The sequence below is a fragment of the Polypterus senegalus genome, chromosome 14, assembly GCF_016835505.1.
Source record: "Polypterus senegalus isolate Bchr_013 chromosome 14, ASM1683550v1, whole genome shotgun sequence".
NCBI lineage: Eukaryota > Metazoa > Chordata > Cladistia > Polypteriformes > Polypteridae > Polypterus > Polypterus senegalus.
In genome coordinates, this window is record NC_053167.1 from 53218975 (window position 1) to 53241010 (window position 22036).

The 22036-nt window shown below is 37.6% G+C and overlaps 1 protein-coding gene across 1 annotated transcript in view; it reads right to left on the reverse strand.

The window, feature by feature from the left end:
* samd10b (sterile alpha motif domain containing 10b) overlaps positions 1-22036 on the reverse strand; it is a 254590-nt gene that overhangs the window by 63681 nt on the left and 168873 nt on the right. The window contains exon 3 of the mRNA XM_039734849.1: positions 21810-21978. Coding sequence (XP_039590783.1) covers positions 21810-21978 — 169 coding nt within the window. The remainder of the gene's footprint in view (positions 1-21809; positions 21979-22036) is intronic.

A 22036-nucleotide genomic window follows, 5' to 3' on the forward strand; every position in this document is an offset into this window, starting at 1 on the left:
TAAAAATTCCTTCTATTTAAAATTTAAATAGAACTTGAACAAATACGATAGTTCATAATATCCACAGACTTGCACGTAAGAGCGGAGTTATCCGTTTTAACAAGCAGCGTATTGCACTGATACGAAATAGCTGTGTGTGTATATATGTAGATATGTATGTATATGTATATATCTATACTAATAAAAGGCAAAGCCCTCACTCACTCACTGACTCACTGACTCATCACTAATTCTCCAACTTCCGTGTAGGTAGAAGGCTGAAATTTGGCAGGCTTATTCCTTACAGCTTACTTACAAAAGTTGGGCAGGTTTCATTTCGAAATTCTACGCATAAGGGTCATAACTGGAAGCTATTTTTCCCCATATAATGTAATGGAGTCTTGAGTTGGAGATGGCGTGGGGGGAGTTTAGTGTGACATCATCACGCCTCCTACGTAAGTACGTAGAGAACAAGGAAGAACTCCAAACAGCGATCAGCACAAAGCGCCATTTCACAATTGAGAAGGCAGAAAAACATTATGAAGCAAATGATGCATACAAGCATATTCATAAGTACAGCTACTGCGAAACAAAGCACGGCGTGAACCGTAAGTTTATATTAAATTAAGTTCATAGACAGGCTGCCACTAGCGTTTGTAATTTAGTGCCTGCCCATATAAGGCCGTCCATCAGCGGCAATCCAATACAAACACTGCCGGTAAATGTTCACGGGTGAAGGACTGTGCTTATGCAGAGGAAGATGAGATGGTCAGGGTGGTGTTTGGCACAAACTCATTGAAACTGCGAGAGAAACTTTTAAGTGCGGGTCTTAGCTGACATTACGAGATGGCACCAGTACAGCTGGGAACCTTCGATGCAAGAACACCAAGCGGCTCCGTGAACTGGCGCAATGCACAGACAAAAGCAACAGTTCCAAAGAGTGCTGAACAAAACCGAATTACACAATTGAGAAGGCAGCAAAAAATATGAAGCGTCTTATACATACAATCATATTCATAAGTGCAGCTACTGCGGAAACAAAGCACACGGTGGAAAAAGTGAATGTCCTGCTAAAGGAAGACAGTGTAAAAAAACCCGTGCATGCAGTTTGTCACATCACAGATAAAAGGAAGACGAGCTGTTTATTGATGCAGTAAGGAACTAATCGATGAATGAAACCTCTTATCTTTACAGCGATTGACAAACACGGAATGTAACTTGAACACATCCTACAAATACGAGCCTGATTGAAAGAAATAATGATAATCAAATCCTTGATGACAGCAACATTCAATAACACTCACAAAACAATTACTGTATATTGACAATCATGTTACGTTATTTTTAAAATGTTCCCTTTTCTTTTCATAACTTCTACTTCTCCACTGCGATACGGGTATATATATAAATGTATATATATACCCGATCTACAATACATACTTTAGCATAGACAAGCGGTGGCAATTGTAGAGTCTTAAGCCTCTAACGCCGACATTCGAGGTTGATTCCCAGAGGGGATGTACTGACTATGTATAGCGCTACCGATTCATTTTACCTTCATCTCCTTGGTTTGGGACGTATGAAAAATATTAGGTTAGCAGAATCATGTTACGTTATTTTAAAATTTTCCCTTTCTTAGCACAAGCACAGCTGAGAAGCTTCGATGCATGTACTCCATAGCGCGTTAAAAATAACGCATTTAATCACACTTTCAATTCCAAGCAAGCGGGAACTTTTGTCAATGCATGATTTCCTGGTACATCCATTACACTGATGCACACATCACAGCTACAAAAATGTTAGAGTCGGAATAAAGCGCGTTCCTACGACTGATCATTTCGACTACCCGAAAGCCTTGATAAAAGCATGGTTTTGTGCACACTGAAAAGCAAGCAAAATTAGATGCATTACAGAAAGCGGACTTTGTGGCTCTTACTGGGGATCATTGGACTTCCGTGACCGTTAGTAATTCTAAATACATCTAATTACAAAATGTTCAATGATCACACTGTTTTAGCCTAATGTACAAAATAATTTTGGCTAATGTTACTCAGAGTTTAAAGAGCTGGTCAAATTACCTTTTATGTTTCTGACTTATTTTTTAAGAAGAAAAACTGCACTTTATGTTGAAATTTTGGTTATTATTATTTAAAGACAATACTATTCTGAAAATGTACTTAAAGTACTTAAACTACCACTTTATTTTTAAGTCTGCCCAATTTTAACCAGGGATGATATTTTTGTTTCTGTTTTGAATTCAAATGCAGTTTAAAGCTTTTTTCAGAAATTAAAACAGCTTCAGTTTACAATATTCATGTCCATGTCTATTATTTGATTCTGTAAGCCCACTAAAACCGTTTTAAATTAAAAAAAAACATTTGCGATTTGGGGCAAATTTACGTGTCGATTACATACGATTAATCAAGATTAATTCTTACACAGCCTCTAATTAATTGGATTAATTTTTTAATCGAGTCCCACCTAATATATATATATGTAGATATATATATATGTAGATTTATATATGTGTATATACAGTATGTATATATGTGTGTGTGTATATATACAGTATGTGTATATATGTATATGTATATATGTATGTGTGTATATGTATATATATATGTATGTATATATGTATGTATATATATATATATATATATATATATATATATATATATATATATATATATATATATATATATATATATATGACAACAACACTCATCACTCACATGACAAAACAATTACATTGACAATCATGTTACGTTATTTTAAAATGTTTCCTTTTCTTTTTCATTGCTTCTTTAACACACTACTTCTCCGCTGCGAAGCGCAGGTATTTTGCTAGTTAGTTATATTTATGCTTAATCTTTAAAAAAAATATTTACATACAGTTTGTACGGTCTAAAACGGATTAATTGTATTTACATACAATCCTATGGGGGAAATTGCTTCGGTTCACGACCAACTCATTTTACAACCAGAGTTTTACAACGAATTATAGTCGTGAACCGAGGTTCCACTGTATATATATATATATATATGTATAGTATATATATATATATATATATATATATATATATATATATATATATATATATATACTGAGTATACGTTATACATAAAATATATGTTGTTATACCTTGCATAACTGAATAACCTTTATGGCACAATAACAATTCAATACATTTATGGTCACTACAGTATTTGGATTTAATAATCTTCATGTCGGAAAAGGCTGACTCGCATAAATAAGTAGAGCTGAATAATGCAGTCAAGGAGCTTTTGAATTCAGCCGAGTGAAAAATGACAGCTGTCCGATTAACTGCGATTTTAGTTCCCTCTCCTTTCTCTTTCTCAGATCGATTTTCGGAAGGAAGTCAGTTTCGTAGTTTTTATGAACAGTTCGAAAGTGCCTTTCCACATTTTCCTTCTTTGGAATAGCAATGATAGATTGACAGATCAGACAAACACACTTTGATTGTGACATTGTGAGAAAAAAAATCCTCTTCCAATTCCACATCCTGCCCATACCCTCCCTAAACAATTTGTTTTTTTAAATCCCTTCTTTAGTTGATATAAATTGGAAGGCTAACTAGATCACAGCCGGAGTTTTGCAGTAGCTCGCGCATTTGATCGTGCGTGCAGGATGATCAGTGTCTTAGAAGAAAAGAGATCTCAGACTGGTGGCCCTGTATGTCAATCTTGTGGCAAATGCCATAGGGAGGATATATAGACTAACGTTTAAAAATTTTTTTTTGGAATGCAACGCGATCTACCTGCACTACCTTTGCGATCTACTGGCCATTCGCAATCGATGCATTGGGCACCCCTGTTCTAAAGAGTCATTTAGCACACAATCCTCGTCAGGCTCTGCTGAATAAATCCCAGTTTAAATTGGCGGGATGGAGATTTTCTTTCTTTCTCTTTCTTTCTAGTTGAGGTGCTGCAAGTGCTCCATTAATTATCTCCTCCAGATTGTTCAGAAATTAGCAGGGTGGAATTTTAAGGACAGACACAATTTAAAAGTCCTTGGGTTGAACAAGTGAGTGGCTCTGGTAATTGTGTCCACGGTCCTGTTGTTGTAGGGTTCTTGAGTGCCAAGGTGTGGTAGTGCTTTCATAACTTTTCTTTTTACCATTACACCAATCTGAGATTAATTATAAGCTTCACCCTTCTTTGCTAGAAAGCTCTGGAAACAAAATACCCAACAAATAACTTTCTCACAGACTGTTAGATTATAGCAGTGAAAACAAGAAAAACGAAGAATACACTTTACTAGAAGGTAATAAAGGGATAAGCGTTTGTGTGTTTGTCTGTGTGTTGATCCGCTGGCTATGTCTCTGTCATTCCAATAGATGGCACATCACAAACGTTAATACTGATTTTGGAAAAAAAAAACATACCAAATGACATCTAACAGAGACATGCACACTGTATGGTACACTGCATATGTTAATATTGAGGTGTACAGTGATTACTTAGATTCAACCCATCTTAGACAGCTAGTGTATCATAAAAAATGCAAACAATGATACACAATAATAATAAGAAGAAGAAGAACCAAACTACATATAATGTATATGAAATAATATTGTTTCACAAGCAGCTATACTGTATGACAGCAAAGTGTGTTATTAAACGGGCAGACCACAGTGACATTTAAAATTTTTATTGAACTTCAGTGCTGCCTACAATGTTCATTCTCTTTTTTCTGCACATAACTGAAGCATTGGGTGCCAGGCAGGAACACCTGGACAGGGCACGAGTTCTTCACTGGGTGAATGCACACGCCATACATGCACACACTAGGGCTAATTTAGCAATGGTAATTCACATAAGCTGAAGCAACAGGAAGAAACCCACATGTACATGGAAAGAACATGCAACCTTCATGAAGGGAGCCTCCAGGGTTACGAACTCTGGTCTCCATATTAAGAAGGCAGCAGCACTACCACTGCGTCATCCTAACACAATCATTTCATTTTAAATTTAAGAAGGAAATCTGGATTGCCCACATTTTTATAAAGCACACACCAAGAAATCACAGAGAACAACATACATTAATAAACAATAATCAAATATATCCTTGTACAGTACATAATAAATAACACAGTGGAGCCATACAATATATAACACACTATCAGAATGCTACTCTAAGTAAAATAAAAAGGAAGTCTGTATGAATTAATGATTACCAGGAACAATGCCTAAAATGAACAAACAACAAATTTTCCTGCAGCTGCATACAAAAGCATCCTTTAATAAGAAGGATAACGACTGTTGGGAGGTAAGGATTGTTGAACCACATACTATTTATTGTGTGCACCGTCACCCTCTGACCTGACAGCTGATGCTGTAAGTGAGTGCTGTCTTAAAGAATACCCTCTATTTTTCACTGTGTGTCTTTGTTAAATAGCTCAGATTTTGTTTTACAAATTGCTATTTCTGTTGATAACACTGAAATTCTAAAATCAAACTAATGTCATATAAGCTAAATCTCACTGAACAGCAGTTCTGTGAAGAGTCTCAAAATTATCATAATGTTTCAATAAATTTTTTCTGAGACAGATATGGTGCCCCTTCTTGTAGACTGTTTATGTGTTCTGATCGAAAGTCAATTTTAAATCTACAATTACTCCAAGCTATTTATAACATTCAACTGCCTGGCCTTTGATGAATAGTTCTTTGGGTGAATTGTGTTTCTACTAAAATCAATAATCTTTTCCTTAGTTTTCTTAACATTCATTTGTATAAATTATTTAGCACATCAGCTAATAAAATCATCCACACAACCTTGGTTTATTCGATTCTCATTAAGTTCAGAAATACACTGTCCTCTGTACATTTTTAAATGCATATTCATTTTAATATTTACTGCTATATGCAAGGGAAAGGGGTGCTGAGACTGCTACAGCACATCCAACTGAAGGCCACATCACCCAAAGCCTGATAGGGAGATTTTAAAAATGCTTAAAAGTTGTTCAAATATTGCCATAAATCTGAAGAATGTTCTCTTTTTATGCAGTTTGTTGAAAGTACAAATATATTTAAACAGCAATCAATTGTGACCTCATTGTATAATAGCAGATTATACTCATCAAAATGTTTACTGCTTTTTGTATATTTAATATTTTAAAAATATTCTTATTGTCATTGTTTGCCTATGAAATAACCCATCACAATGTGGCTAATGCAGGACAGTTGTGTGGACTGTCAGCTCATGATTTTACGTGTTGCTTTGAATACATACAGGCTCTCTACTTCTAACAGCAGGGTGATGCTGGATGTCTGTGGCTTTGTGTCTTCTTATGAAGCTTACGCATGGGGAAAACATCTTGCTACCGAACTCAAAATACCTCAACTTCTTACCATGTAACATCTGCCTGGCTAGTGATCAATGGTCATACAGGGAATTTACTACATGTACAATTCCAGAATTATTTAAGTCCACATTTAGGTTCAAGTAATTCTAAAGTTGAAAGTCTTTATCCCCAAAATGTAAGATAGAGAACTTGATGGAGAAGGGTACAAAATGAAAAAAAAAACCAATAAATATGGCAGGTTCCATCATCTTACCTTGGGAATGTTCTCTCTTAACAGCTATATTATATTTATTACTCATTATGTAACACTATATCTTCTGCTACATGGTTCATCTTCACAATTTCTTGCTGCCTTCTGACAAATTCCCATTCAGCAATTGATAGCTCTTTAGATATTACAACAGTGTTTCTCATGAAGTAAGCAATATAGAATGTTTATTTTTTCATCATCTTATCAGATTACCATTTACAGGGTAATGGGGATTGTGGAAGATAGGTGAAAAAGACAGTGCAGGCAGGGTGGAATGGGTGGAGAAGAGTGTCAGGAGTAATTTGTATCAGCAAGAGTGAAAGGGAAAGTCTACAGGACGGTAGGGAGACCAGCTATGTTATATGGGTTGGAGCCGGTGGCACTGACCAGAAAACTGGAGACAGAGCTGGAGGTGGCAGAGTTAAAGATGCTAAGATTTGCATTGGGCGTGATGAAGATGAACAGGATTAGAAATGAGTACTTAGAGGGTCAGCTCAAGTTGGACAGTTGGGAGACAAAGTCAGCAAGGCGAGATTGCGTTTGTTTGGACATGTGCAGAGGAGAGATGCTGGGTATATTGGGAGAAGGATGCCAAGGATAGAGCTGCCAGGCAAGAGGAAAAGAGGAAGGCCTAAGCGAAGGTTTATGGATGTGGTGAGAGAGGACATGCATGTGATGGTTGTAACAGAACAAGATGCAGAGGACAGAAAGATATGGAAGAAGATGATCTGCCCTGGCGACCCCTAACGGGAGCAGCCAAAAGAAAAAAAGAAGATCAGATTACCATTGCTGAATGTTCTTATTTGTGCAAAAAAAGCAAGTCTCCCAATGTAATGTCTTTACATGATCTTGAACATCTAGCAGCAAGTTCTATCTAGTTACTACAACTCCTGAGATCCCCTAAATACATGACTTTAATTGTATTCTTATAGTAAGTATTTGTCAAGCACATGCACACAGGAGATTCCTTAAGGACTCTAGTAATGTAATACCCCAACACTCCCGGAATTGGCACTGTGTAATAGTGTCTCCTGTCTTTCTTCCTCTGCACACCGGCAGATTGACGGCTTTACCACCACTGATGTCACTTCCACTTTTCGTCCACCTGGACCCACCCTTTCCTGCCAGAAGTCCTCAAAACTGGAAGATCCGTCATCTTAGTTCAGTTCACTTTGAGAAATCATGTCTGAAATGACATCTACTCATTTATTGTATTATTTTGGTGCTTATGTTTGCTTTCAATCATATGGGCTCACCAGGGTGGTGCACCAAATCTTTATCGCTGTTTGTTTAGTCTCTTACAGTAGAAAGAAACTTGCTTTCACAATTTTCGTACAGTAAGACATATACAAGCAGCTTCATGACCCTTAGTGCTAATTACCATGGAACCATGATGCACCTTGCCTAAAAAAATATTGTTAGGTCACTGTAGTTGTGTACACAATATCGTTATCTTTATTATCTGTAGCAGTTGTATCATCTGTGTCACTACTCTCTGTCTGTCAGTGTCAGTTTATAGTAAATGAAATACTAAGCAGACAGCTGTAACTAACCCTCAGTGTCTCAGAATGATACAGAATATACAGTACATTACACATTCATTTACTGGATCTCATTTATTAATAATCATCATCTAACATGTTCGTTAAACACAAAACAATGTCACAGAGTGCCTTTAATTCTTACAGCTGATGTTTATCTGGGGCAGTGAAGTGGTGCCTTTGCTTAGCTCATCATCAAACCTTCATTTTGAGAAATGGATTACTTACAGAAACTGCCCAAATAACATTTCCTTTTTATTATTTTATTGCTTTTTTCATGCTGAACAATTTCTCTGGGCATTATGAACATAGCACAAAGCCACCAGAGGCACATTTAAAGCCTAGACAGTTTTAATCAGCTTGCTGCAGACCCCACGGTGACTCAGCAGGACCAAGCCTGCAGTCTTTTTATTTCAATTCCAGTTCACTATCAGCTAGGCCACTCTGTAAGCCCAGCAGATTGTGTCACCTATGCCCCAATAAAAAAAAAATCAAAATTATACCACAGCTGTGTGACCAAAGTTATAATAAATCTGTTCCCAATGGGATGCAGTACAGTGCCTGCTGGTTTTCATTCTGATGTCACTTCTAACCTCCAGTGAATACGCTCTGTAATTAGTTCTGAGTTGTTTGCACTGAGCTATGCCACCATCTGAAGCAACAGCTGGTGCTGAAGTTAAATCATTGGTTGAGAAGAACTGAGGGAAATGTGCAGCACACACTGAGGGATGGTGTTTAAAAAAGCAGTATGCAAGAGTCAGCAGTGTACCCTGTGATAAAAGCGAAGATGGTGGGAATGTGAAGCCTCATGTCATTTGGGCATTTATGCTCATTCAGTTAGACTAATGTTCTCCTTCTTTTAAAGACTTTCTCAGGCAATATTTAGAACTAAAGAACCTTTCTGTGAGTGTCATGTCCTCAGCTGGTCACAGGGTAATACCATCCATGTAACAAATTTTGAAAAATTACTAATTGTTTTACTTGTGGGTATAACTCAAGAATCAGAAATTAAGAAGATTCTTGAAGAGAGACTAATCATTTTTTATTCTGCACAGAAACGTATTCATTCATCTAACCAATCATCCAAAAGTAAATTAATCTTTAGCTACAAGCTTGAACTGTAAAAGAGAGTTATAAATTGAGTGGATAGAAAGATAAAGCCTTCTTTAGCAGGATAACAATAATTCAGAATCACTTGAATGTGGGTTGCAAGATGACACAACATTCTAACCTGCTTGGCAACAAAAAATGGAGTTTGTTTTTGGACTGTAAAAGAAGCTACAAATACAAGCAAATGTTTTAGTTAAATAAAAGTACACATTCTATTAATGACATCCAAAACAGGCCATTTCTATGCAAATGTAACTACAGATGAGACCCCACACAACCCCAAGTTAACCACAATGATGCTGTCTTTGCCAGAAACCATTTTGTGATACAAGATGGCTGCAAGCCACAAGGTTATATTCCGGCTGAGCAGTAAGTATGCAGCTGCAATACTACTTCAATCCATTTAGGATTTTTTTTTCCTAGAGAGGAATGAGTGCTTATTCTTTTTAGACAAATATATTCTGTTATTCACTTGGAAACAAAAGACTTTTCAAATGCACTCAGAGGGAACAGATTACTCTTGATGGATTTTACTCACTATGCCATAAGCCAAAAGCTGACAGCTGCTTTCTCTTTCCTTAATGATACGGCCTCAAACATCTCCTCTGTTTAAAAGCGTGCAGATCAACCGGGATGTAAAGGAATGCACAGGCACCAAAACGGTTAAAGAATAACAACAAAAAGGAAATGAATATGTGTACAAAGCTGAAGTAACTAACGGACTCCTTTGGGTCTGGATTAAAGTATGTAGTCTTTCTAGGCAGGTATTTCTCATGTTCAAGCTCACAGTCTCTGCTACAGCGGCACTCAAATATATGCTACTCTCCTATTGAGTGTGTAGTGATGGCTGACAGGGTGCTGCAGTGGTTAGTGCTTCTATCATAGATCTGCTGTATCCTGGGTTCCATTAATGGACTAGTAACTGTCTCCATGGAGTTTGCATGATCCCCCCCTCCACCCACTGTGAACCATCATATGACCAGCAGACACGCAGACTGTGCAAAGGGTGTAAAAGTAAGCTGGAAAGGTATTGTAACGATGCAGGTTCATTCCATGCTCCCATCTTGCTTCTGGGAGCCCTTGAACCCTGCACCGTCGGTAATGTTACCAATGCGCTCGGCAGTGAGGCACAACAATGGAGCAAGGGGATGGTGCAAAAGTGCAAAGTGCTTGTATTTAAAAACAACAAACAAAAACAAGCGTTCAAACAAAGTGCAGTGCATCAAATCTTTAAATAAGTAATCCATTAAAACAGAAGTGAAGTGAAGGTTAAAAATTCAATAAATAGAAAAACAAAATCCTTTAAAACAACGAGGTTAAAATAACGTTGGAGCGGTCCCTTTAAAAATCCAAAGCCCGGTGTCTTTTACCTGGCGGCTCCCCTGCTTCTTCCATCAGGCTTCTCAACATGGGAGTCACCCTTCCTGCAGCTGGCCTTCTCACGACTCAACTGGTCTGGAGGCTTCCCGATCCCTGGCTTCGGTTGTGCTCTCCAGACCGAGACTTGGGTTTTCACCCAATGGCTAGGACGCTCACGTTGGGGCTTCTACTTCCAAGCCTACCGACTCCTGCTGCCTTCTTGGCCTTACGTGGCCAGCCATCCTTCTGCCGGTCACTCCCGTTCCTTCATAAAATGCTCAGTGGGAGTGACCACTTCCAGATGCCCTAGGTGTTGGCCAAACACCCCTGCTAGGGCTCAACTGTCCAGCTGCCTGCCTGCGAGCCTTCGCTCGCTCACACCAGCTCTCTCTCCACATTGCTTCCTGCTCTCCTGCAACCAACGTCAACTTTTTCCTTCATTTTTCTTCTCCCCTAGCCGCCTCGCTCTTCTATATATGATGAGGACGTAATTCACCTGTGGCAATCAGCGGCTCCTGGGAACAATTACGGATGCGGACGTCTCTTCACCTGTGCACTTAAGTGGGTCTCGCCCACACAGCAAATCACCCCAGAAACCTCTTCAGCCACACATTGCTAAGCCGCAAGTGCAGTGATTATTTATTTTAAAAATGGCCCTTTGACATGAGCTGTGGACCCGCTATACCACAGGTATATGAAGTTTACTTTTTCAGTCAGATCAGAAGCTATTAGACAGCCTACCCTAAAATTAATTGTGACTATGAGACTGGCACAAATATTGATAAACAGTATGTGAAAGGCACTTTATAATTTATAAATAGTTACAGTGCACATAAAAGGCACGATATAATAGATCAGGGTGTCCAGCTCCGATCTTGGAGACTCATTGTGGCTGCAGGTTTTCATTTCATTTAATTCATCAGTGAACAATTTCTGCTGTTGATTGACTTCTTTTCCCTTCACTTTAATGGCTATGCTTTTTAAGACTTGGTCCTCTAAATTGATTCTTTCATCTTTAAATGACAGCCACACAAAAATGAGATGTGAATTGAGCCAGCAGATAACCAGCCTAGCTGAGGCCTCAAATTCCAACCAATTTCACTTCAACCAGTTTCTTAATTAGAAGCCGATTCTTGTTGTTAATTAAACCTGCTATTTAATTCCATGGCTTAGTGGTGCTCTCATTCTGCCACAGCAGACATTTTAAGAACTGTTAACTTTGCTTTTTCCTATGGCCACTGTCAAAATTCTTTGTAGACTTAAGTAGAACAACATTACTAAGCATTTCACCTTTCTTTATTTTCAGATATTCTATGATGTACACCGGTTAGAAGATCATATGTTGGCTTGTTTTTTATCGCATTAGTGTTTGGTTCTAATTAAGGAATAAAGAAGCACTTAAAGAGTCTTAAATAGCCATTCAAGGCATAATACAGTTGCCGGTCATAAAATTAGAATATCATGACAAAGTTGATTTATTTAAGTAATTCCATTCAAAAAGTGAAACTTGTGTATTAGATTCATTCATTACACACAGACAGATGTATTTCAAATGTTTATTTCTTTTAATTTTGATGATTATAACTGACAACTAATGAAAGTCCCAAATTCAGTATCTCGGAAAATTAGAATATTGTGAAAAGGTTCAATATTGAAGACACCTGGTGCCACACTCTAATCAACTAATTAACTCAAAACACCTGCAAAAGCCTTTAAATGGTCTCTCAGTCTAGTTCTGTAGGCTACACAATCATGGGGAAGACTGCTGACTTGACAATTGTCCAAAAGACGACCATTGACACCTTGCACAAGAAGGGCAAGACACAAAAGGTTATTGCTAAAGAGGCTGGCTATTCACAGAGCTCTGTGTCCAAGCACATTAATAGAGAGGCGAAGGAAGGACAAGATGTGGTAGAAAAAAGTGTACAAGCAATAGGGATAACTGCACCCTGGAGAGGATTGTGAAACAAAACCCATTCAAAACTGTGGGGGAGATTCACAAAGAGTGGACTGCAGCTGGAGTCAGTGCTTCAAGAACCACCACGCACAGACGTATGCAAGACATGGGTTTCAGCTGTCGCATTCCTTGTGTCAAGCCACTCTTGAACAAGAGACAGCGTCAGAAGCGTCTTGCCTGGGCTAAAGACAAAAAGGACTGGACTGCTGCTGAGTGGTCCAAAGTTATGTTCTCTGATGAAAGTAAATTTTGCATTTCCTTTGGAAATCAAGGTCCCAGAGTCCGGAAGAAGAGAGGAGAGGCACAGAATCCACGTTGCTTGAGGTCCAGTGTAAAGTTTACACAGTCAGTGATGGTTTGGGGTGCCATATCATCTACTGGTGTTGGTCCATTGTGTTTTCTGAGGTCCAAGGTCAACGCAGCCGTCTACCAGGAAGTTTTAAAGCACTTCATGCTTCCTGCTGCTGGCGAACTTTATGGAGATGCAGATTTCATTTTCCAACAGGACCTGGCACCTGCACAAAGTGCCAAAGCTAACAGGACCTCGTTTAAGGACCATGGTATCCCTGTTCTTGATTGGCCAGCAAATTAGCCTGACCTTAACCCCATAGCAAATCTATGGAGTATTGTGAAGAGGAAGATGCAATGCACCAGACCCAACAATTCAGAAGAGCTGAAGGCCACTATCCGAGCAACATGGGCTCTCATAACCCCTGAGCAGTGCCACAGACTGATCGACTCCATGTCACGCTGCATTGCTTTCAGTTGGCCAACATTTCTAAAAATCCTTTTTTTGCAATGGTCTTACTTGATATTCTAATTTTCCGAGATACTGAATTTGGGACTTTCATTAGTTGTCAGTTATAATCATCAAAATTAAAAGAAATAAACATTTGAAATACATCAGTCTGTGTGTAATGAATGAATCTAATATACAAGTTTCACTTTTTGAATGGAATTACTAAAATAAATCAACTTTGTCATGATATTCTAATTTTATGACCGGCACCTGTAAATTAATGAGTAGCAAAAACTGGTCACTATTTGAAAAAGATGGTTAGAATGAAAACCTGCAGCACTCCAGAATTGGACACCCCTGTGACTGACAGACCGAGAGACAGATGGATAGATGGATAGATAGATAGATCTTCACCCTTGCTTCAGCAGCAAACTAGGAAGTAAAGTTTTTGTTTATAAAGCAGCAAAAACAAAACACAAACTATTAAATAGGTGCAAATTACAGGATTATATATAGAAAATATAAAAATACTATGTTTCTGTAAGTCTATTATAGCCATCCAAGGTGAAGAGGTGCATGACAGGAAGGAACTTTATAAAGTCTGATGGCTGTGGACAACAAAGTGGCCCAGTAGTGTGGGTCATGGTAAATTATGTCAGTGGCTGAAGATCCTCCAGGTCAATATGCCATGTTGAGGATAATCAGTGCTTATCATGATGGCCTCTTATTTTACCATTGTCATCTTCTCAGCTACTATCCCTAGTTAGTCCAGGGTCAGTCCTGTACTGCTGCTGGTCTTCCTTATCATTTTATTTAGGGACCTGACAATTCCTCAGGTGATGTTATTCCCCCAGCAGACCAGACCATGAAACAGTACACTGATCATTATAGACTAATTTAAAATCTCCAGCATCTTGTCACACACATAAAGGACCTGAAGCTCCTGAAAAAGATGAGCCTGCTCTGGCCCTTTATTCTACAATATGTTTGTGTTGTTTATCTAATCCAGTCTACTGTTTAGATTGACCCTCGGTATTTATAACTCTGACCACCTCCACCCCATGATAGCAACTGACCTCCAGCAACCCCCTTTGTTTTAATACTGTACAGTTATTTGAGATTCTCCTTTCACCACTTTTCTACACACTTTCATATGTTCAATGTTGATGTAGCCTATGACGGTGGAAACATCTTAGCATTTCTGTAATAACATATTGGAGTTGTGCTGAAAACTGATTGCATACAGGGTGAAGAGAAAGGTGGTATAAGACATTTCCCAAGGTGCCCTTGTGTTGGTGTTTACCATCAATAACACACGGTCATACAACCTCACAAACTACTGCTGATTAGTTAAAGAGTCCATGATCCACAGGACCTTTGAGGCATCTTATCCCCATCTTATCTTCATCTTATCCCCCAACTGGAGGGGTTTTACACTGTTAAAGGTACTGCAAAAACAACAAATACTACCTTAATTGTAGTATTAGCTTTTTACAAGTGGGAGTAGCATCCCTGAAGAGTATAGATCAAAATATCAACTACTTGTACATGAGCTTGGTAGGCCCATTACCAGGGGCTCGGGTGGTTAGTAAGCAGGAGTCATATTAGTTCCACGACTGACCATTCAAAGGTCTTCATGATGTACGATGTGAGAGATTCTGGTCTGTAATCCAATCAAAGGTGAAACTCAGTTTTAAAGTAATATTTTTGATTATTTTATATATTGATATACTATGTATACTGAAGGGAAATTGTCTTTTCACATGACCTTTGGGGGTCAGATCGCAGGGTCAGCGACTGTACAGTGCCCCTGGAGCAATGTTCAGGTTAAAGGAGTAGGAGGAGGATTTTTTCTAGCAGTAACAGGAAATGAAACTGCAACCTTCCAGATACCAGCACAGATCTTTAGCCTTAGCCACAGGGCAACCACTCTGCCCAAGTGTGTTACTGAAGTTTGTTAAGTGTATGCAATGAATAAAACTGACAAATTTTTAAAAAAAATGTTAAACAACTGTTCAATATTGATGTATATTTAAAAAAAAAATATCAAAATGCAGTGTAGCATATAAAAATTCCTATTTTTCTCTATTTTACAAATTCTAAGAGAGCAATATTGAATGAAATATTAAAAATTTAACAAAATGCATAACAGAAAAAGATGAGAGATTTACCATTTACTAGTGTTGTGTATTTCATTTCTTCTTCTCCCATAAGCTGATTTGGTTGCCCATTTTAACTTTTCAATGATGAGTTTGCCATTCCATCATATCACAGGTGTATGGCCTTGCACGAGCAGGCCTATAGGCAGTAGAATAACTATTAGCATGGTTTTATTGGTTCAGCCTCTTCCTACGCCAAAATAATATTTAAAATGTGAACAGATTATATAGTACATTCTTAACAATTTCCCCTAAAAGAAAACTTATTTTAAAAAGACTGTCAAAGTTTTTGCCAAAATGTTCTGTATCTGGAAGGGACATACTGTATTCTGCAAGCAACATCAGCAATGAAAGTGATGCAAACTAAGGTCTAGCTATGCCACCATAAATGGTAAATAAAGATTAAGACTAACTTTTTTCAGTAGGGTAGCAGTACAGCATATTCATCATTTCATGTGTCACATACATGTGATAATGTATACAGAATAAGAATAAGAAATAATAAGAAGAAATTCCTTGTTTGTCTTTTTATGCCTGTGTTAATTAATGTGTGGCCTGTTAACACATGAGAACTTTACTAGAGATCACATGCTACATTTCTTATCAATGTAAATGAACAGTTTTTATGTTCAAGTCCTGGGGTACCATTGTGCCTGCAGGTTTTCATTACAACCAATTTCACAAATCAATTGTTTCTTCTAATTGATCTAATTATTTAATTAGGTGACCTTTTTCCTTCTCTTATGTTCCCAGAAAACATATCTAGTATGAAGAAATTCAGAAATGTGCATTTTTCCACAATTTTAAATGCTCAACCTTCTTTTACCATATTCTAATCAGTCCCTCATTTCCCAAAGACAATTAGTGATGACAAATGCATACAGAGTAGCAAATGACGCTCAGTATTAAGGAAAGCGGCTACTTCATTGTCATATTCACTTGGGCGCTAATTAGTAAAGAGGGCTTAATTCCGCAGCTCTAAAGTTTAGTCCTTTGGACCTCTGTGGCTGGAGGTGTTCATGCTCACCAAATTCTGTTTTTAACTAGCCCTCTGCTTACATTAATCCCTGTTTGTACCTTTCATTTGTCAATTCAAAAATTACAAACTGATTGGAATGTAGCAAGTATTTATGTGTTTTAGTCTGCAAGTTATTTTTCTTGTTTGCTTTTAAGTTTGTTTTCTTTTTTAATGTGCTAGTTATTTAAGCCTTTTCTAACGAAATTAATTCACAAATGAATATGACAGTAAGGCCTTGTTCACACGGGCGTTAAGTTTTTGGATAAACGAACTTGCTCTGAACGTCCTAGACGTTTATGTTGCATTTTGTGGTGGCGATCGATTGACTTCTACACCGGCGTTCGTTTGTCTCTGTCTAACGCCAGCCTGCAGCCCAAATTGTAGTTTGTGTGTTAACCTGTGGAGGCAGTGTCGGGAAATGGATATGAAAGCCCTTGTCGTTTTATTTGAGGTGCCTCCTTTCAATATGGACCATTTTGCTATGTTAGATATTAATCTTCTTGTTTTAAAATACTGTAATATGGCGTAGGGAGAGAAAAATCGCCGCCGCTACTGGGTTCATCCTCTGACTGCACAACGTCGGGTTAAAGGAAGTTTTTGTGCTTTATGAAGAAATGCAAAATTTCCGCGCAAGTTTTTTAATTACTGTCAGATGTCGGTTTCCACTTTTGATTGTCTGCTGCAGCTGGTGCAATGCCACACTGCACGCCGATCAACTAATATGCGACTTGGTGTTAGCCCCGAAGAGAGACTACTTGTCACTTTGAGGTAAGGAAACAGTAGTCGAGTGTGCGCTACACGGTGTTATGCACTGAAATCCCCGCCATGGATTGCCCCCTACATAATCAAGTATCAAATATTATATTAGAACATAAATTAATAGGTTCATGGTTTACAAATTACATGAGACAATAAAATAAAATAAGCAATATGAAAATATATATGTTGTATATGAAAACATAAAAATATCCGGTCCTCCGAAGCGTAAAATAAACACGCAGAAAACAAACAAGAAGCGGTTTCCTTGTGTTCGTTGGGTTTTGAACGCCAAGAAAAAGCTGCATGCAACGTTTTTTTGATGCCGTATAAACGCGCTGCCGGACAAACACACGTCACCAAAGCCCGTGTGAACACTCTCATTGACTCCTACGTGTAGAAAACACTCAGCACTTGATCCGCGCTCACCGGACGCCTTCTGACATAAAAAAACGCTCGATTTTAACGCCCGTGTGAACAAGGCCTAAAGTAGATGTTTCCTATTAGCAATTAGGTTTCTTTAGCATTTGTGTTTGCACTACTTGTTACAAATTGCTAGTATCTGTATACAGTTTACAGGGTAGCCTTCACAGGAAAAAGCAAATTAAAAAGAAAACTACAAAAGAATGTTAAGCATTTAAAACAATGACAAAATTTGGCAGTTGTGAATTTCTTCCAAATGTCAATCTATATATAAGTTGCTCAGGTCTGTCTGTCATACAATTACTTGGAAATTACTGGGGCTAGAACCTTGATCTTAATTGAAAGCTTATCACCTGATAAGCACTGGTGAATCAGAAAATTTGAGGTACTCCCATCCTTGGCAAAGTGAGCTGACTTTGTGTGTTTGTTACAACAAATTGATCAAGAGGGTGACATGGCAGAAAGATAAGGAAGAATAGTGACATCTGCTAAACATGAAGCAAACTGCAGAAGCAGATTAACTGATAGAAATAGCAAACTGATGGTATTGACAAACTACCGGGACTAGAACCTTGATTTTGGTCTTAATCGCAAGTGTATGTCCTGACACATTCTGAATAGTCAAAAAAAAAAAATAAAGTCACAGCAACCTCAGAAAAGTAAACGGATTAACAAAGTGACATGGCAGAAAGAAAATCAACCCCGTCTGTGGTCTTACTGGTGTGCAGAAAGGTTTGTTGTAATAAAACCTGAATCCTCGCAAGCCCATCTATTGATAATCCCCCAGTATATGCTACAAATGTCTTCTAAATTCATAGTCAAGTGTAAGTATTGTGTTTATTGATCATAGCCTGAGACGAAGAACTATGTAATAGGTAGAAGGAAAAAAAAGATGATGGAAATCTTCTTAGTGTCAGGCAAATCACATACAGTGCTTAATATTTTTAATATATATTTAATATATTTAATTCTATCTATCTAATAAAGATACAAGAATGACAACAACAAAGAAATGCATGGAAACAAATGAGCACTGCTTTCAAAAGTTATGTCACCAATGTATTCACTGTGTCACAAATGCTTTATTGCACGAAAAAAGAATAGCCATCAAATCCATCAGTAAAGAAAAATTACAGCAGTAGTAAAAGATGGCATCTAACTAGGAGAAGAAACCAACAGCACAGAGTCCATCACCCAGCAGGTGGTTAAACATTGAACACGGGAGTCTCCTAGCAAACCAGCAGAACTCAGAAGGCTCAAAAGTAACTGCCAACATAAAGATGAAAATAAAGGCCACTCTAAACATAAGTTCAATTTCTTCTGTGCCTGTTGAGAGTGTGTATATGTTGTGTGTGCAGCGGTATGTACAGTTTAGGCTTCTGGGTGACAGTACAGACTCGTTTAACTGCCAAAAATGTATAGTTAACTTAGAGGTAGTCGAGAAAACACACACTTTGGAGGATAGCTTTAGGAACCAGATAGTGATTAGGCAGGTAGACAACTAGAATGACTCGTTTTGTTTAGATAATTCAGCCATTTCTGATTCAAAATTAGCAGCACCAATTCAACCACAAGGATGTTCAGGTAACAGTGAGACAGAAGTCCAAGAGTGATAAGTTTGTCCTTAGGCACCCAGGTCACCAATTCAAACCCTGAACAGATTCTCGGCATTTAGCACCAATGAATAAATGAAAATAATTGATGTTGAACCTTTGTACATTAGAACACTCTAGACGAGAACAAGTCATTCAGCCCAACAAATCTCGCAAGTCCTATCCACTTATTTCCTCCAAAAAAACAATCAACATCAATGTCATTTATACTTCAAAGTAGCACTCTTAATATGTGGGTATTGTAACAAATTATTAAATTGCTAATACTGACCTAATGGTACTGATAGTTAGCCGAAAATATATGGTATATGTTGATCCAACAGAGGATAAGAAATAATACTTGCTATTCATTTCTTAGCTACTGTATATATGAAGAGAAGCTGTCATTTACTGTGCTACAGCAGCTTACAAGAATAAAGGGTGCACCTTTCCAAACTTTTATGTATAAGTATTGCTTTCACAGGAAAAATGAACTCAAGTTTTTCAATGAAAAACACACTTTGAGATTTCATCTCTAGAATATGGTTTGTGCATTTTTGTAAAGATATGGGACCGTGTCTCCATCTGCCAATGGTAAATGCTTTGTGGACGCTGTAACCCAAAAAGGAATGGACTGATTCTTAGAAATTTTGTCTACAATTTGAACTTATTAGTTTTAAGAACCAACTGGGTTTTGAGTCAATTTCAATTATTCAGCTTTGCACAACAACAGCCAAATCACTTCTCAGAATTTCATAAAACTTGTCATATACATTTTAAGCATTCAAAGTTAAAAAAATTTAAATGCAGTAGTCACAGCAGCTAAGTTTTAATTATAAAGAAATGCAGATTACATTATATGCCCTTGTTAAATTACAAGCATGTTAGGTTTACTGTTACAACAGACTAAAGAAAAAACATTAGTGATATTGTGCCTTATGCATATTTTGGTAAATTCACATCATATATTGTGGTCATCTTATAGAAATGTATCAAATCCAGTTTGTTTTTATATTTTTAATGTTATAGTTTTAATTTCTAGTTTTTTGCATACTTTAAAAGTAAATTGTTGTTCCCATGGGCCATTAGTAACACTTTCCCACTAGCTGAAATTTCTGTTTGTTCATTCAAAACCTAATACAGAATTTGTAATTACTGTACAACTACATTTGTGCTGATAAAAGCCAAAATAAAAAAACAATCAATTTGAACATATAATCTTTCATAAACAAGTCCTGGGATGTTTAATTGCCTTATAATCACTCTGATCGCTGCTACTTTAGGCATGGTTCACATTTTTTTATCTAATAAAAACAGTCGTCAGGCAAGATCATCCCTATGGCTATGCATCAAACTCAATTCACTTTGGCTGATTAGCCAGCACTAAACCCACTTTGGCAGAAGACCTTGTGTGCTCTATCTACTGGACAGGCAATATCAACAACTGCACTTTATTTTTACATACAACAGCATGCTTCACAGTATGAAATGACCCGGAGTGCTGAATGGACCATTCATCCATCCATTTGCTTGTCAAATCAACAAAATTAAAGCCATCAGTTAATTGCATAAAGAAAAACATACACAAATACAGCTAAGTACGTACAGATTCATGCAAAAGGCCAAAGGAGAAAAAAAAACACTCTAGTATTATTTGAATTCTGGAGACAGAACACAGTTTTTGCTTAAAGTAAATGAACAAACCTTGGTAAGGTGGCTACTGAAATTCTTGAGTATTCTGTGAATCACAAACAAAAGTGCACAGGCTTAAGTCTAAACCCTTGGCTATGACATACGAAGAGACAGAGTGGGATCAATCTATAATTATGTCACTTCTAATATCTGCTTCAATTCAGATAATGTTTATTAATGCACATGCCCGGCAAGCAAAGCGCTGAATTATAATAATGTGAAGTGGGCAATTTGCAGTGCTGTTTTTAAAGAATACTCTAAATTTGTATTGCATTAGATGCTGTGAACTATTTACTGGGATCCTCAGAAGCAAATCATGAATGCAAAGAACACTAAGACCAGTCCAGAAAATAAATGAAGAGGATTTATTACAAGGATCATTAACATGCCTGGGGAGGTATTAACAGAAAGGGACTAACATACAAAACAAAATAATAACGTGCCAATAACATTGCTGTTCAGTTACCAGAATATTTAGCCCAAAAGAATCAATAAAGTTACTACCAGCAAGTGACAGAGGTACATTGGTCTGACGGACACAGGAGCTAACAGATAATTTCAATAACTTTTTGTCTTTGCGTTACATGAGGAAGCCCAAGGTGGATCTCAACACTTTTTTGATTTCTCTTATTGTCTTATTTTTACAATATATAAGGTGTTTGGTAAAAAACCTATTAACAAGAAAACTCTCCAATCAATAACTTTTTCTCTACTACAGGACAACTGCTTCACCCTACTTGATTACATTTATCACTGACATTCTGAGGCAGTAGTAGCATTTAGGGGCTGATGTATTTGAAAAGATGCATCTACGCCTAAAAACCTGACCCTCACCAAAGGTCTAAAAGTAGAAGCTATGTATGTAACTACAACATTTGTGTTACAACAAGAAACAATGCCACATATACCTGTAATAGCATGATGTGAGAAGGCCTCTACATAGGTCAAGTAGTTGTGAGGACAGTGCTTCTTCAGCCATTTGCAGACATCCTGCTGTGTCCAAAGAACCACTGGTTTCGACAGGCTAGTCAGTGTGGGGCTTGTATGGTAAACAGTGAAGGTCTCCCCTGGTCTGATCTGAAATAAGAAGACAAGAAAAACACAAAACTAAATCACCACAGAAGATTGCACTGTA